The 17,868-nt window shown below is 44.9% G+C and overlaps 1 protein-coding gene across 1 annotated transcript in view; it reads left to right on the forward strand.

The window, feature by feature from the left end:
- Window positions 1-6,441: 6,441 nt before the first annotated feature.
- Window positions 6,442-17,868, forward strand: part of LOC307239242 (guanine nucleotide-binding protein subunit alpha-11-like) — a 45,746-nt gene continuing 34,319 nt past the window's right edge. The window contains exons 1-2 of the mRNA XM_080012577.1: window positions 6,442-6,474; window positions 7,675-7,832. Of these exons, the coding sequence (XP_079868703.1) occupies window positions 7,697-7,832 (136 nt within the window). The 5' untranslated portion in view covers window positions 6,442-6,474; window positions 7,675-7,696. The remainder of the gene's footprint in view (window positions 6,475-7,674; window positions 7,833-17,868) is intronic.

A 17,868-nucleotide genomic window follows, 5' to 3' on the forward strand; every position in this document is an offset into this window, starting at 1 on the left:
TTGATCCGATACCAAATATTGATACCGGGGTGATGGGAATTTCCGAATTCCAAATTCCGAATTCTTTTTACTGAGTCAGACCATTCGGCTCAGCTCAGCAATAAGAGCTGACTCTTTCGGCTTCAGGTGGCTCTTCATTTTGTACCACTTCTGGCTTTTACATTTCAGCTCAATTTAGCAATGTTTTGACCCTTGATTGGTATGTGTGCACATATATCACTTAAATTATTCAACATAATTACTGTATACTAAACCTTAGAATTACCAGAATACCCTTACAGACACATATTTCAATCTAATTTGTATGATATATTATGAAATCAAAAATATTTATGCTCTTTTCATTAAGGTTTTTTGCTATTCCTCATGCATTTCTTTTACTTTAAATTTTTGCTCCGAGGGGAGGAGGTTGGCAGCTGCGCAACATACAAAGTTTCACGATGCTCGGTTGTTAATGTTATTACCGAAGTGAGACGTTTCTGGATCTTATTTAACAAATACGTTCTAAGATCTGTTTTAATTTAATAATAGATCGTGGAATGTTCTATTTAAATAAATGAGCTCTCAGACGGCTCATAGAAACGACACATGACTTTGCGGCGCTCCAAGTGGGAGTGGTGCGGAAAGGATCTCCCGTTCACCATGCGAACAGTGTCGGGCACTGAGTCTCTGCAAGTCAGGAAATATACACGTAGTATTTTGAAAAAGAAGCAATATTACTTATTTTGGAGAGAGAAAATTATCCCTTTTTTGGTATCGACCCCATTGACGCAAGAATCGATCTTCAAAGTATGTACATACATTCATACATACTAATGTATGTATGAATGTATGGCAATGTTTGGATGTAATATATATATATATACTGTGTACTGTATATATATATATACTGTATATTGCCTTAATAATACTGAATTAATGTAAAGAAAGTCCTATTTTGGTTCAAAGTTCAAATTTGGGTTGGGGTTTGGGTTGATGTATTTATAGGTTGATAAAATACTGTAGCCTCCTGGGGGTAGTCCCGGGTCTGGAGGCTGACCAGAGGGGCCAATTGCCAGGGCTACTGGGAGTGTTTTCGGAGCGCCTCAGGGAGAGAGTCTTGGCTGATGTCCCTTGCAGTCGCTGTGTGGTCTACCTTGACGACCCCCTGGCCCATGCTGAGGATTTCCAGGGTGCCATAGTCAACCTGCGGGACGTCTTTTGTAACATCCGGCAGGCTGGCCTGCGCCTCTACCCCAAGAAGTGTCACTTGTTCCGGCGAAAAAACGCTTTCCTGTGCCGCATTGTCAGTAGTGAGAGGGTGGCCACAGACCCTGCAAAGGTAGCTGCGGTGAAGGACTGGCCTATCCCGCAAAACATTGCTGAGCTGAAAAGCTTCCTGGGCCTAGCCTCTTACTGCCTGTGGTTAGTCAAAGACTTCACCACCATTGTAGGCCCGCTGCACCGACTTACCTAGAAAGGCCAGACGTTACAGTGGGAAGAGGACTGTGTTCCTGCCATTGTCAAACTCTGGGCAGCACTCATTGAGGTCCCTGTGCTGGCCTACCCAGACCCCCAATGGCCATTTATTGTGGACACAGAAGCCAGCAACGTGGGTCTTGGTGCGGTGCTTTCCCAGGAGGGTGACCACGGTGAGCAGGTTGTCGCCTACCACAGCTGCTCTATCAGCTGACTGGAGAGGAACTACTGTGTGACCCGCCGCGAGCAGTTGGCTGTCATTCGAGGGTTTCGCCACTTCCAGCCCTACTTCTATGATGGAAAGTTCCTCTTGCGCACTGACCCTGCATCCCTTGTCTGGCTCCTCAACTCTAAGTAGTCGGAGGGCCAACTGACTCGGTGGCTCGAGGCCCTGCTAGGACTAGGACTTTAAGATTCACCACCACACCCTGTCCCGACGCCCCTGCAAAGAGAAGGCGTGCCGATACTGCCAGCGTGTGGAGGACCGGGGGATGGCGACTTCATTGGTTGTGGCCCTCCGGACCACCTCAGCAGATGGAAACGACTTTCCCCCACCCGGCAGTGACCTTGGCTGCCAAGTCCTACCGGGTGACAAGAGCCTGGAGACCCTCGATCCTGAACAGCTCCCCGCCAGGACCGTAGTCAGGACTTCATCCTCTCCCGTGTCCAGGCCTGGGAGTGGGCAGGCCAACGACAAGTGTGGGTGGCGGTGTCAGCACTGGACCCAGAGACCAAGGCCTTCTATGCACAGAGTCTCACCATTCCAAATGGCCTCGCCGGCTAATTGGAGCTACACCGCTGGGGACGAGCGCGCACACTCAGTGTCCGTGCACGAGGTCAGGAGGGCTTTGATGCGGGTGAACACCAGGAAAGCTGCGGGTCCAGATGGCATATCTGGACGAGTACTGAAGACCTGTGCTAACCAGCTAGCTCCGGTGTTCACTACAATATTCAACATCTCCCTGGCTGAATCAGTGGTCCCGTCCTGTTTCAAGAGGTCCACCGTCGTTCCTGTCCCGAAGATCGCCTCTCCAACCTGCCTGAACGACTACCGTCCGGTGGCCCTCACCTCGGTGGTCATGAAGTGTTTCGAGAGGCTGATTAAGGATTACATCTGCGCCTCCCTCCCCCGCACCTTGGACCCGTTGCAGTTCGCGTACCGGCAGAACAGATCCACGGATGACGCGGTCTCTCAGGTACTGCACACCACGCTCACGCACCTGGATGGCCAGAAGGGGGCCTATGTGAGAATGCTGTTCATTGATTATAGTTCAGCTTTCAACACCATCGTCCCCACCAGACTGGCTGTCAAGTTGTTGGAGCTAGGATTGAATGGTCCGCTGTGCACCTGGATCCTGGACTTCCTCACAGGCCGCCCCCAGGTGGTCAAGGTGGGGAAGTACATGTCAAGCTCCCTCACCCTGAATACAGGATCCCCCCAGGGCTGCGTCCTCAGCCCCCTACTGTACTCCCTGTACACACATGACTGTGTGGCCAGGTCCAGCTCCAACACCATCATCAAGTTTGCTGACGACACCGTGGTCGTGGGCCTGATCACCGACTGCGATGAGAAGGCCTACCGCGAGGAGGTGGCTGACCTGTCACTCTGGTGCCAGGACAACAGCCTCCACCTGAACGTCAGCAAAACCAAGGAGCTGATTGTGGACTTTAGGCGTGGATCACAATCGAGGACGCACGCGCCGTTGTGGATTAATGGGACTTCTGTCGATAGGGTGAGCAGCTTCAGATATCTGGGAGTCCACATCACAGAGGACTTAACATGGACTGTTCACACAGACACTCTGGTGAGAAAGGCGAGGCAGCGTCTCTACCACCTCAGGCAGCTGAGGAAATTCCGGGTCTCGGTGAGGATCCTCAAGTCCTTCTACTCTGGAGCAGTGGAGAGCATCCTGACAGGCAACATCACTGCCTGGTTTGGGAACTGTACTGCCCAGGACAGGCGGGCCCTGCAGAGGGTGGTGCGTTCAGCTGAACGTACCACTGGAACTACCCTCCCCCCCTTGCAGGAGTTATACACCAGGAGGTGTAGTAGCAGAGCCCGTAGGATCATGAAGGATCCTCATCACCCCAACAACGGACTGTTTCAGCTGCTGCGGTCAGGCAAGCGCCTCCGCAGTCACGCAGCGAGAACAGAGAGACTGAGACGGAGTTTCTTCCCTCAAGCCATCAGAACTGTCAACGCTGACCTCACCAGGGGTCCTAACTGAGCCATGCACTAGGCTCCACTACCTACTGTACTGTATGTAGCATACTGTACCGCATACTGTATCACTGTTCAGGGTTGTTCGTGATGCCGTATTGCTGCGCCGTACTGTTGTATACTGTGCTGTATTATCCCAAACACTACCTCACACTATTCACATTCACATGCCACTTTAATTCACATGCCACTTTAAATGCACATATCTGTATATACATAGCCATATTCCTTCAACCTATTCCATTTTATTTCAATTTATTTTTTATTGTATTTTATTCTATATATTTTTTATCTTATTCTATAAGTATTCCACTTACTGTATTACGTTTTAGGAGTCAGTTAGTCGGTCTATTAGAAAGGAATTTTCTACTTTTTATTTTATTTTATTTTTTGTACTTTTTCCTAGGACTTCTTGTGTGCTATCACCGGGTGCGTTGCATTACATTTCACTGCATATATGTATGGAAGTATGTATATGTATGTGACAAATAAAAATCTTGAATCTTGAATCTTGAATCTTGAATCTTCCATTGACCCTGGCAGGCCCCAGGGGGCCACTGTGAGATCCTCTAGCTCTCAGTTCCTTGCCAGCTGCAGCCCAGCATCCTCCAGCTTGTCCACGGCTCAATGGGGGCGGCCACTTTGGGGTCACCAAGACCCTCTGACAACTCCGGTCTCAGTTCTACTGACCAGGATGTCGCCAGGACGTGGACCTTTTCGTTCACCAATGTGACTTCTGCACTGCCAAGCAGGGACCAACTCACCGCTCACATGCCGCAATGCAGCAGTATCAGGTGGGATCCCCCATGGAGCAGGTGGGCGTTCACATCCTGTGCCCCTTTCCCATCTCCCAACGGAGGAACCGCTAGATCCTTGTGGCCATGGATTACTTCACTAAGTGGCCAGAGGTGTACCCAGTCCCTGAGCAGACCACCCCCACCACCGCTAAACACCTGGTCAACAAGAAGTTCTGCCGCTTCGGTGCGCAGGAAGAGTTGCACGGTGGCGGCGTTCTCCATTAGGGTCTGTCAGCAGCTGGGAGTCAAGAAAACCAGGACCATGCCCCTGTACCGCCAAAGCAACAGGCTGGTGAAGCATTTCAACCGCACGCTGGCCACCAAGCTTGCGATCCTGACCAGCCGCTGACGGTCAAACGGAACTGGGTGGTGGCCCTCCACCATGACCGGCTCGCTCCCTACAGGCCCCTGGCTCCCATCGGGGAGGTGTCGGTAGTTGAGGACCAGCTCCGTGCGATCATTCCAACCTCTGTTGCCCGAGGAAAGCCCCAACGGCAGCGCCAGCTTCCCCAACCCCTGCGGGACTTTATACTTGATTCATGGGTTGCTGAGGACAGCTAACCTCTTGGGTGGGGGAGGTGTAGCGGGGTAAAAGTGGACTTCGTTTTCCAAGGTGCCTCAGGGTGAAGGGGGAGGAGATGAGGTGAGGGACCAGGGGGAACAGGGCTTTTTGGCTAAGACGTGCTTCCTGTTGGAGTTCGTCAGGAGTTGTTTGAGTGTTAGTATAATAAACATGTTCTTGTTCTACCACTGAAACAACTCGTCCGAGACATTCTCCATCTCCCCTCGCTGCGTGCTACAATACATTATTATTGTGAAGGCAGCTTTCTGTTGATTTACAAAGTGCCATAACATAATTCTGTTCCCCAAAATGGATGAATATTCGTGATAATCGTGTTCAAAATATTGCCTTAAATAATCGTGATTATTACTATCGATGATCAGTTGCAGCGTAGGAAACCAATACAAAGCCGCTATTATTATTATTATTATTATTATTATTATTTATAATCCTTATTTCAATTTGATTAGAATATTAATATTTAAACTGTACTTCTACACTGTACTAGATTTTTGTGTTTTACAGATCTGTCAGGACTCGGGACAGTCCGGGACAGAGCGGGACGTCGGCTCACCGTCCCCATAACGTTTCCCTCGCTGCAAACCCTCGTGGCATATTGCCAGGAAGGAAGTATATTCATTCTTGCTTTGTACATAAATTGTGCAGTCAACCAAGGCATAGAGCGTAGAACATTGAAGAAAACACAACATTTTCATTTTAGTCTTAAATGCAGCTTCCGACTGCAGCAGGGTGTGTGAGGGGCGGGGTCCGCCACAAGCGAAGACCTGCTCCAGTCTAGCGATGAAAGGTTCCCCTCTTTTTGGAGAATCGATTCATGACGAGTGACTCAGCGTAAAAGATTCGTTCGACTTTTCCGACCCGGTGTGCGTTTGGTTGCGTTGGTGTAAACGATAAACGAGTCGTTCGGCTCTGGTGGAAGCGGAATTATCGCAAAAATAATAATAATAATAAAATACTGATTTAGGTTTAGAAGAATGTAAACTGTGGATCACCGAAAAAGCTGTATTTGTGTGTGAATGAAGTAATTTAAACACTCTATGGTCGGAGTGACTCCTGGCTACGGAGTAATTTATTCGTTCGCTATGAACGAATCGCTCGCCAGTCTTGAATCCCTAGCCCAGTCCCTTCCTCTCCAGCAAACTTCAGTTCGACCAGGATGCACGTTCTCAGTACCAGCCCAACGAGACACCTCCGTTAGAGGCTTATCTAGGCTGTCGGCCGCCCGGCTCTTCTGACCGTAGGGACGCCGTTTGGAGGAACCGTTAACACCATGGAGTTTAGTTCGTCCCAACCGGGCTCCGCATCAGTCCAGCCCGCAGCCTCAGCCCCGACCAGCTGAGCTAACGCTGCTAGCAGGGAGCTAATCAGGAGTTTGCGGTAGATATCAACAGGGCGGCGTTACGGTGAACTCACATGTAAGAGCATTATATCATTTTGTTTTGTTCGGGTATGTCAATTTTCGGGGTTTCTGTCGATTGAGCCAGCAGACGGGACAGTTTGGCGTGGGGTGCTGGTTCCAGGCAGCCCCCACAGGGTGAGGCAGATGTGGCGGCAGGGGGGTGGGGGGGTAAATGTCTCCCGGTGTCTCTGGGACCCGTGTCGGTGCGAGATTGCGAGTCTCCAAAAGCGTAATTTTTTTGAGGCAAGGGTGTCGGGCTGAGGGACTAAAGCACATTTTTATATTGTTTTTGTTTTTGCGAAAAGGCTGTTGGCGTTATCACTGATGAAAGGTTCGACTCGTTTTTTAAGATCCGGTCCAGTCACTTGGTAAAAAGAGTCGTTCTATTTTCCCAACCCTTCTTTAAATTCGTTCATTTGGTTTAATGCACGGCGAGTCATGGAGGACTTCCCGATTAAGCGAGGGTCAGGAGTGTGTTAAGCTCTGACTTGTAAAATAAATGACAACAAGAATCATTCAATCCAATCACAATTAATTATTTAAGCGGAAGAATGCAAAGTGTCAAAATTCAAAGTCTCACATTCAACTTGAATTATGGAATTAAGACCTTGGACTTTTCCCCACATTAATTTAGGCCTCATTAATCATTTTCAATTTGTGAGTCAAACATACTTTCCTTTGCCCAATCAGTGATTCGAAACGCCCTGAGCTTGTTTGGGCATGTTGCTCTTTTCATTTGTGAATCGAGATTCTGTGTCAGTTAAATGCCTCTGTGTCTGGCTGTGGTCACCAAGTCCCAGTCAGTGCAACAGAACAAACAAACGACTCTTTCTGCCCGAGTGCCACCAAACTCCCAAATCACTTAAAAGATTTGTTTGCTGCGAACAAATCGCTTCCATCGCTAGTTATCACAAGTCACAAATCGAGTTGGCAGCTAGTGGGTCAAACTAATTGCCATTGAGTAGAAGCACCAGTAAGCCGCTACACACATCTACTTAATGCCAATTAATTCAATCTTTTTATTTACAGATGTGTGTATTGATCACCTTTTCACAAAGCATAATAAAAGGCATGTATTAGTGTCGGTCTTTGCACTAGACTTTCTTATGATCAGACTCAAATACTGGAGGGGAGACAACTAATTTATCAGCAGCTGTTATTATTTTGTCTCTTCCCAATCTGAAGTTTGATTCTCCACTTGGTGTGTGTGGTCCAGCCCCATGTGAACCTGGCCGGTAATGACTGTAGACTCCACGATGGCTTGCTGCCTGACCGAAGAGGCCAAGGAGTCCAAACGGATCAACTCTGAGATCGAGAAGCAACTCCGGAGAGACAAGAGAGATGCCAGGAGGGAGCTGAAACTTCTACTACTGGGTATGCAAAACCAACTCTAACACAACTGGCCAGACAATCGGTTCCCATTTTTCTGAACTGCTCCCCTTCACCCAAACACACCTCTCCAGTTGAGGTGTCTTTGCCTTTGCTCTACATGGACCTCACGCTTGTTGCATGCAAACCCCACTTCTACTGCATTACTTTGGAGTAACCACCAAATTTACCTATGTAAGGGTAAACACCATGACACTTTAAAGACCACTTTCACATTAAAGCTACAATCTCGGATATTTTCATTTAAATAAATGCCTGAGTGGCTTTCGCCGAATGAGGTAACACAAAGGGGATTGAGCCTATGGCCCAGTGGTTAAAGCCCTTGCATTTGCAGTACAGGTACTCCTCACTTAACGACCGAGTTCCATTCCTACAACCAGGTCGTTAAGTGAATTGGTCGATAAGTGAGGACCCGTGTTATTTCACGGTAAGGGTGAAAGGAAAGGCTAAGCGATTGCGAACACTAGTGTAGTGAATACTGACAGACTGTGGGAACGAGACTGAGACTGAGACTGAGACTGAGAACACTGATATGCGATGAGAGGCTTGACGCTCGCGGTCTTGCACGTAGCGCTCAATACAGACTCAATACAGGTTAGAGAGCTGGTCGTAAGTCAGAACGGTTTTTAAGCATGTAGGTCGTTAAGTGAGGAGTACTTGTATTTTCGTATTAAGAACCGGGTGTCGGTGGCGACATTCCCGGGAAAAATCACAAGCGGCGCACCGTTTGTGACTCGTTTTCCATCACACAGCAGTGGTTGGTCCACCAGAGAGGGTAGGCAGAGCTAACGCAGACTTGCTCTTCTTCAGCTCTGCAGCTCCTGCGCTGGGTGCTGAGAAGACGATCAAACTTGACTATCTAGAGGTAAAAGTCGTAACAAGAATTTCCATAGGTGCAGCTGTGAAAGGACCGGCGGCAGCAGTAGCGAGCTCCTGCTGTTCACACATAACCTCACCAAAGGGACGGTGGCCGGCTGGAAAGTCAGATGGCGTACTTTTTTTTTCCGGCATCTGCTAGGGTTCCGAGTAGAAGTTTAATATGACCGAATAAACACAGAAAAGATTGATGACTACTGACGACGAAACTTCAAAAACAAGTGCAAATCCAAAGAAAAATAAACAAATATGACGTTCAAATGAAGGCAACGGACTGACGTCTCACAGGCGACACTGTTCTTGGAAGTGAAGTCCAAAATCACACCTGCAATTAAATTGCCACCATAGGTGCCGCCAAAAACAACAAAACAGAAATCTTTGATTGGCATTTTAATAGTTAGACTGCTTCTTGAAATTCCTTACAGTGTCTATGTTAATAATAGTTGTATAACTCTGTGAGTTTTCATTCTGGGTCAGTAATGCCTTACTGTGGTTTCCTCAGGACAAAAGCTGTGACTACTGCTGCAAATGCACTTGGTTGGTTTTTTTGGGGATTCGTAAACCAACGGTGTGTAACTAGCTGTGGGTTGTATTGACTTTGATTGCAGCAGTGTGTGCAGGAATCCAAACTTTCCAGGTTCATTCTCAACTTTGGTTCAAATCCCTCAATGCACAGCAACCTGCAATGTATAATGAAAAGGTTTTTTGTTTTTGTTTTTTTTAATGTATCTGGCCACCTACCTTTATAAATTGTTTTCTTCGGTGCTAGTTAATGTTCCTTCACAACAGATGTTTTTTGTTTTTTTTTAATGCAGAGCTCTGGAAAATAGACCAGAGTATAACATTCAGCAGAGATCATCTTTGCGTCACTTGGATTTAAATGAACCAGGGTGTTTTGTTCTTGAAGAACTACACAAATCCTGTAGTAACAACTGCTGTTATGAAGGACGAATAAAACACAGAGTAGAGTTTTTAGCTAAATTGCTAATTTCAGTCTTATGGATTTAACTAGCCTAAAGAGTTTGCAAGTTGCGGTCCATGGTTATTTACCAGGTGATAAGAGAAATTATTTTGTTAGCCAATTTGTAAATGCTCTCTATAGGATTTAATCTGGATTACATGGATTATAATTCAATACAGACCAATTTGTGTTGGCAAAGATCATGAAGCAGTCATCCGATCGTTTCTTGTTGCCTCTTTTAATTAATTCCTTCAGAGATGACGGATGGTTTTGTCAGTGTCTAGACAAGAGGTGATCCACCATGGAGAAATCCTAATGGGAGAGAGTTTCCAGTCACTAGGCTCTGCCCTTGAAAGACCAGTTTTGTTTTTAATACATAAGAGTGCAGCTGATTTCAGCTGTAGTATTCAATTATTTATTTTAATATTTTTTCCACTTTCTGTCCTCCAGACTGAAGAGGTTAATATGTTGGGTCAGCCACTGTTCAAAGCAAATAATTATAAAATATAATTAAATATCATAAGGTCAAACTGAAATAATGGAAACAAATACACCCCTATTTCTATTAATTCACTCCCCTAACCTATTCACATATATTCAGCAGGTATTGAAATTGATGTTTTGGCTATAGAGTAGGGATGCAACGGTCGACGGTATGTTATCGAACAGTTGGGTATGCCCCCTACAACTCAATACACACATGTGAACCACGGTATCACGGTGGAAGTCCAACAAACTCGTTGGTGCAGCGTACGGGGACTGCGTGGTGTGCAGTAAGTGCTGCTTCCTATTGAATCCTCTGTTGCAGCTCCACCGGCCACGTCAGCCGTTTTTTTAAAGAGTGTAATCAAACAAGGTGTCCACTGGAAAATAATGGCCCTCTTTATTACAAACTTCTCTTGAAAGATTCTTTTGAACGGCTCTTTTGTAGGAATGAAGGGAGCATTGTCTCGCCCACTGTCAAGTCAGGTTCACAAAGCAAAGGCACACACGCACTGGTCTGACTGTGAGGTTTTATTTCAATAAGTTATTTTACTGTAAGTATTTATGTGTGGAAAAATACTGTTTATACCTGTCCTACACAAAAATAACAAATTATAGTACTGGTTTTATTAATTGTTTTACTTGTGAAACGTTTTTAAAATATTAAATAAATAATGAAAATTAATGAATTAGAATTAAATAGAATTTGATTTCAAATATCCATAATCCTGGACTTCCCTCTCCAATCAGATGGACTTATGCAAATTATAACAACCCACCAATAGACTTGAACCCCTTTCTACTGCTATAAAGCCTTCAGTGTATGACTTTAAAGTGGCTACTAGTTTCTCACTTCAGTGCAGATGTCGTGCAGATGGATCACAGATCAGGAAATGTATTAAACTACTCCTTTTTTGCTTTAACAAGCCTTTTTAAATTGAAATGCAAATATATTGCAACACAGGCGTGTGACACTATCTGCATTCATCTTTAGTATATTGGTATTTGCTTAAGTTGTATTGCCATGTGTGACTTTTCAAGAATTATGAATATAAAACAAAGAGGACAATATGCTCGTCCATGTGCAGAGCCGATCGATGTAAATCCTTTGGTTGCGTTGTACATAATATTGTTGGCCGCACTGATTAACAAATATAAATGTGGTGGACAGGAAGATAAAGGCAACATTGTAGATAATGAGTTAGGATGATGGTGACTCACTGAGAAAGAATTGAAAAAGATTTATTTGTAAGACAACCCCCATTGCTACCCTGTTTGAAAAAATGGTAAAACTGTGAATTGCAGGCTAACTTAATTTCCAGCGTGGGGTGGCGAGTCTGCTGTCGCTCTATTGAAGTTGGTGCTAAAGAAGAGATCGAAAAAGATCCAAGCAGTGCCAAGCGGTAGTACCAGTACTGAGAGTTTTAGTGTAGTGTGCTTATCTCGCGTCATTTGGAATTTCTTACATCCTTTTTTAGAGATGTCGAAGCACAGTGTAGTTTGCTATTAAGTTTGTGTTGTCTGAAAATTAATTGGTGACATCATTGAGAAAATTGAAAATGAATTGCTCATCCACTGTCAACATTAGCTGGTTGCTTTCACGATTTGATTAGACATATTTCAAGGAAAAACAACAACAACTAGCAGCAACTAAAATTTAATAATATTTCACTTATGTTAAATCCTGTTCACTTAATACTACGGTAATACATCCAACCATAGGCAATGAGTTTTTTCTCTAAAAGTTTTTCAGGAAATCTTGGGCTGTGTCACTCTGTGATAAACTACAATATACAGAATAGTTGTTCTTAATTAGATAGTAAGGCGGTTGTCGTGGTAATTGCTTTATCTGATGTTTTTAAGCGAAAAATGTTGGGAACAGCCTGCTTAGGAGGAGCATTGTGCCGCCAGCTCTCTGTAGCTAATGAAAGTCACAAGTAATTAAACATGCATTGCGTGAGCCGGGGAACCACAGCAACATCATATGTGCTGGGCTTTCCTCTGTTTAAACATAGAAGTTTCATTCATGCCAGAGTGACTGTGTGTGTTGCCATATCTTTGTCAATCTGCTCTCTTATAGATTACTAATCAATATGGTGGGTACGGTGATGCAGTGCATTCCACTGCACTGTTGGCACCGTGCTTCGTCGGGTTATCTCCAGATTAGGGTCCTTTCCGTGTGGAGTTTGTATGTTCTTCCCATGCTCACATGGGGTTTCCTCCATGTAACATCAGTAAGGATCCACACCAAAAACATGCACAACATTGTCGTCTGACCAGCGATGGACATTTGTAATTGGTCCCCGCGTCATTGTATGCCTGCCCACTGCTTCTGGCTGCCCCCTGGAGGAAGGACAAAAGGAGGAGTCAAAATCAGAGATCTCATTTCACCAGCCACCATTTGAAGCGTGTGTGTGTTGGTCGCCGTCACTGCATGAGTGCATGCCGTGTGACAAATAAAAAAAGATTCTTCTTCTTCAATATACACTCACCGGCCACTTTATTAGGTACACCTTGCTAGTACTGGGTTGGACTCCCTTTTGCCTTCAGAACTGCCTTAATTCTTCGTGGCATAGATTCAACAAGGTGTTGGAAGCATTCCTCAGAGATTTTGGTCGATATTGCCAAGAGAGCATCACGCAGTTGCTGCAGATTTGTCGGCTGCACATCCATGATGCCATCTCCCGTTCCACCACATCCCAAAGGTGCTCTATTGGATTGAGATCTGGTGACTGTAGAGGCCATTGGAGTACAGTGAACTCATTGTCATGTTCAAGAAACCCGTTTGAGATGATTTGAGCTTTGTGACATGGTGTATTATCCTGCTGGAAGTAGCCATCAGAAGATGGGTACACTGTGCTCATAAAGGTTTGGACATGGTCAGCAACCACACTCAGGTATGCTGTGGCATTTAAACGATGCTCAATTGATACTAAGGAGCCCAAAGTGTGCCAAGAAAATATCCCCCACACCATTACACCACCACCGCCAGCCTGAACCGTTGATAAAAGGCAGGATGGATCCATGCTTTCATGTTGTTTACGCCAAATTCTGACCCAACGATCTGAATGTCGCAGCTGAAATCGAGGCTCATCAGACCAGGCAAGGTTTTTCCAATCTTCTATTGCACATTTTTGGTGAGCCTGTGCGAATTGGAGCCTCAGTTTCCTGTTCTTAGCTGACAGGAGTGGCACCCGGTGTGGTCTTCTGCTGCTGTAGCCCATCTGCTTCAAGGTTCGAAGTGTTGTGTGTTCAGAGATGGTATTCTGTATACCTTGCTTGTAACGAGTGGTTATTTGAGTTAGTGTTGCCTTTCTATTGTCTCGCACCAGTCTGCTCATTCTCCTCTGACCTCTGACATCAACAAGGCATTTTCGTCCACACAACTGCTGTTCACTGGATATTTTCTCTTTTTTGGACCATTCTCTATAAACCCTAGAGATGGTTGTGCGTGAAAATCCCAGTAGGTCAGCAGTTTCTGAAAAACTTAGACCAGCCCGTCTGGCACCAATGACCATGCCATGTTCAAAGTCACTGAAATCCCCTTTGTTCCCCATTCTGATGCTCGGTTTGAACTTCAGCAAGTCATCCTCACCGTGTCTACATACCTAAATGCAATGAGTTTCTGCCATATGATTGGCCGATTAGCTATTTGTGTTAACAAGCAATTAAACAGGCGTACCTAATAAAGTGGCCAGTGAGTGTATATGTAATGAATACAGAATGTCTTTGATCACACAATGGCCAGTATGTGGGGCATGTTGCCGATATAATTATTTATCTCCCATTACTTAGAGCTTAGAACCAGAATGTACTATTTGTGTCTACATCAGTACCTGTGCTATGCGGTCCACCCATGCATGCCTGTGCCTGTGCCGGCAACTGCTGTAATCACGAACACAGAGATGGAAATTTATTAATTACTTCAAATTATTGGTTGATTTTTGTCTTGAACACATAGCTGAATCTAGTTTGCTGGTGGGATTCATAAAGATCTTTTGTTTAAATCCCAAAAGGATATCTGGATCTCAATTGCAAATTTAAAAAATGATTGCATTTAAGGGTTGGGTGTCGCGGTGGAGCTTTTATCGGGATCATCTTGTTGACATGGATAATCCAGCTCATGTATTTTTTTTAAATTTGATGTGTGCGTGTGTGCGTCGTGAACTGAAGTGCCAGTTCCCAGCACTTGGATCACATTATCTCTGGAAGCACTCAAGTCGCACATTGTGGAGCTGCTGGTGACTGGATTCACTGACTTCCAACTTGCCTGTGCAAGCCTGATGTTGATTGATGGACCGTTTCGTTAAGTCAGTCATATGTATATGAACGTGTAGAACATGTACTATTGCATTCGGTGCACTGTCACCCCCCCCCCCCCCCCCCCATTAGGCCAATTAGAGACAGGCAATTCCGTTCTTATCAAGTATTCTGCTTGTAATGTTTGTGTAACTGCATTCCAAATCAACTTCAAAAATGTCTCAATGTCTCTTCAAAAGCAAAAGATCACTATTTCTTTACATATTTGTGGTGTTGGTCTACAATATCTTTAAATACTAAATGAGTGGGAGAAATCTCAATTATCCTTGTATAATTCCGAAGTTCTATTACTAGGTTTATCCACCATATGTGGTGGATAAACCGGAGCTGCAAACAACAAGTTGTTTTATTGGCGAGAGAATACAAAAAGGTTAAATCAGAGAATAATGGGGAGCACTCTTGTGAGTATTGTTCACTTTTGGATACGACCTTTGTTCTTTATTTTCTTTCCTTCTATTTATTCTGAGATTAACTCCATGTTTATGATATGGCTTATTTGAGTATTACTTTCTGCCAATTGTATACAGTATAATGGAAAGTAGCAGGGCTGAAGATGGTCCACTTCACCAAACTCTGGCCTATTTAAATCCATGATGTCAGCATGGCATGTGTATGTGCCCTCAACACTCCCATTTATAGAACCTTTCAGAGTAACTCCAAATTGAAAGGGAAATGTAGAAAAAATGCAAAGTAAGTAAATATGCAGATCAAGAAAAATTGTTTTTTTTTTTTTTTGGGCTACATCGAGCATTTCGCATGTGCAAATCCTTCCTAGACCCATTATGGTTTCTCTTTGTAAATCCTAAGCAAAGGTAAGCATGGGGCTGGCTCTGTTTATTTTCCTGTTTGCTGCTGCCAGGGTAACAGTAGTCATAATGTACGTCAGTTCCAGTTTGCATGTTACAAAAAAAACGACGAAGACAAAACGACAAACGAAAGACAATAAATAACCCATGCGTTGATGATGAAAAAGGCCCAACAGCAGACCTGTAAGCAAGGGTTTTAGGCAGAATCTCGAATTATTGCCCTCTGCTTCGCACATTGCTGTTTGCTGTAATAGGCAGCTGCTCCACTGTAGCCCACCTCCTACTGTCTGTAATGTCTGTCACTGACTCATAGCCATCACCTACATTCATTTATTTTCCAAAAGTGAAGTTCCTCACCTTCATAAAGCTTGACCTGTTTTTCAGTTTGATAGTGGCAATCCTAGCTGCCAAATGCATATCTGTTGGGAATTTCAATCGGACCCATTGAGCTCTATCCAAGCGGCAACATGTTTTCCCATCTCCTGCATGAGGAGTTGAGATGCCGTATGATGAATGGTATCTCATCTGTGTATTACAGCTCTATGTTACAGTTATCAGTGTCTTACTAAAGAGATTTTCCTTGTGTAACTTCACTATTCTATCAATTGGATCCAGGAAGTCTGCCCTACATTTCTCTTAACCTCATTTTACTTGTGGTTTTCCAGTTTTCAGATTCACTGGAAGCACTGCCACTAGTTCATCCCACTTGTTTCCTCTGCCTTTCACATGTTTAAATGCTCTTATTGGAATTAGAATTTTACACTATAGTAATTGTTTCCTCTTAATATAAAATAAGTGTTGTACTGTAATTACTTTTTCCAAACCTCTTAATATCATTGCATTAATTAATTTAAACACAGGCCTCTTCAAGTTAGCTTTTCTTTTTCTGAGAGCAAGTGTCTAATTGTAATTGCATCTAAGAGGATGTCATCTAATCCCTTGTGTGAATTGTGTTGTAATGTCACTGTAAGGACATCTACATGTATCCAAATATCTCTTAACCCCACACTTGCTCTCGCTTCTTATAGTTCTATATACATTAATGTAATAATTAAGATTTAGACCTACAACAACATTTTCCTGTCTATTTGGGACCATCATGACATTTTAGTTGACCATTAATTGTCATACAAATAATTGTAATTATTGTAATTGAAATAACAATTGAAAAGTATTTTTTTTATTGTTGGTTTTGTGAGACTATCATAGTATAAGCTTATAGTGTAGTAATAGTATAATACATGCATACGATATATGTACAATAATACAGATCCATCTTATGAAGAAGAGACATTAAGATTTCACATTGGAATATAGAAAATTGGGTAGACGGTTCCTCCATTCAACTGATGGAAATGCACTTAACTCTAATTTTATTTTGTTGTTATATTTCTGATAATAGTTTATAATTCCCATCAAATTTGGGGGGCAAACACTGTAATCTTTACAGTTTTATAAAACTAATGCAGTCAGCCCAAATAATTGCGATCAGGCAAAGGTAACAATTATGTAGCATGATTTAGAATTAAATGAATTAATTAGAATTGATTTAAATTTAAAACATTTCCTGCTTTTCATCCTGTTAACCATTTTATGGCATCTCTTTGTTTTGTTTTTTTGCAATGCCCTTTACGCTGTAGGTTGAGTGTAGGTTGAGTGCCACCAGGTACAGGAGGTGGGCCTGCTAGGGCACGGTCGGGTCTGGGAGGAGGGGGTCCGCATAGTTGTTCCCCGGCCTGCAGCGCCCTGATCTGGTCGCGCTTCGCGTTTCTCTCCCAGTGCCAAAACTCATACTCAGCACATACACCACACAATAGGCTTAGGGCTTGCGTAATGGGTGGGGTGCGAGCTATGTGGGTGGGGATGTGGTGGGCAGCTGCCACCTTGCCAGTCACGCTCCTGCCCCAGCGTGCTTCTCGTCCATCCCAAAATTGTAATCCCACTCATATTAGCTTAGAACACATTCACTCTCAAACACAAATCCTACTCTGAACAACACTCCACAAGACCAGGGTCTACAGGGCTGGAGTGGTGCGAGTGATTCGGATTTGACTTGCCCGAAAGACTCCACCCCCAACCCCGCAATTTTAGCCAACAGCACACATTGAGCACTGGGGTTTTCCGGGGTGGCCGGTCGCTGGCCGGTCGGTGTGGGGCATGGTTAGCCGGGGGGGCTGGAGTCCTGGCTGCTTGCACCTGGTGGCTTAAGGTGTGCTGCAACCTGGCAGGGCTGCAGAGAGCGCAGTCTGCCTTGTGTACCTGCTGCACGGCTCTCTGTGGCGGGAGCCCCGAGTGCCGGTGGTATATCTGGCGTCCTGCTGGCATCGGCGGGGGATGGGGGCTAACATCCATGTGCCCCGCGCTGAGAACACTCTAGGTGGATGGGCACTTGGCGCTCATGCAGGGTCGGGGGTCTGGTCGGCTGCGGTGGGGCGGGCCTTGCCCTTATGCTGGGCGTGGGTGGGCATGGGGGTCCCGTCGGCTTGCCTGCGGGGAAGGGGGTTCGGATAGGGTCAGCGCGGGGCCTGGATCCACGCCCAGTTCCAGTTTTCCTGCACCTCATTAACTATTTTTT

Source organism: Zeus faber (genome assembly GCF_960531495.2).
Source record: "Zeus faber genome assembly, chromosome: 1".
Taxonomy (NCBI): domain Eukaryota; kingdom Metazoa; phylum Chordata; class Actinopteri; order Zeiformes; family Zeidae; genus Zeus; species Zeus faber.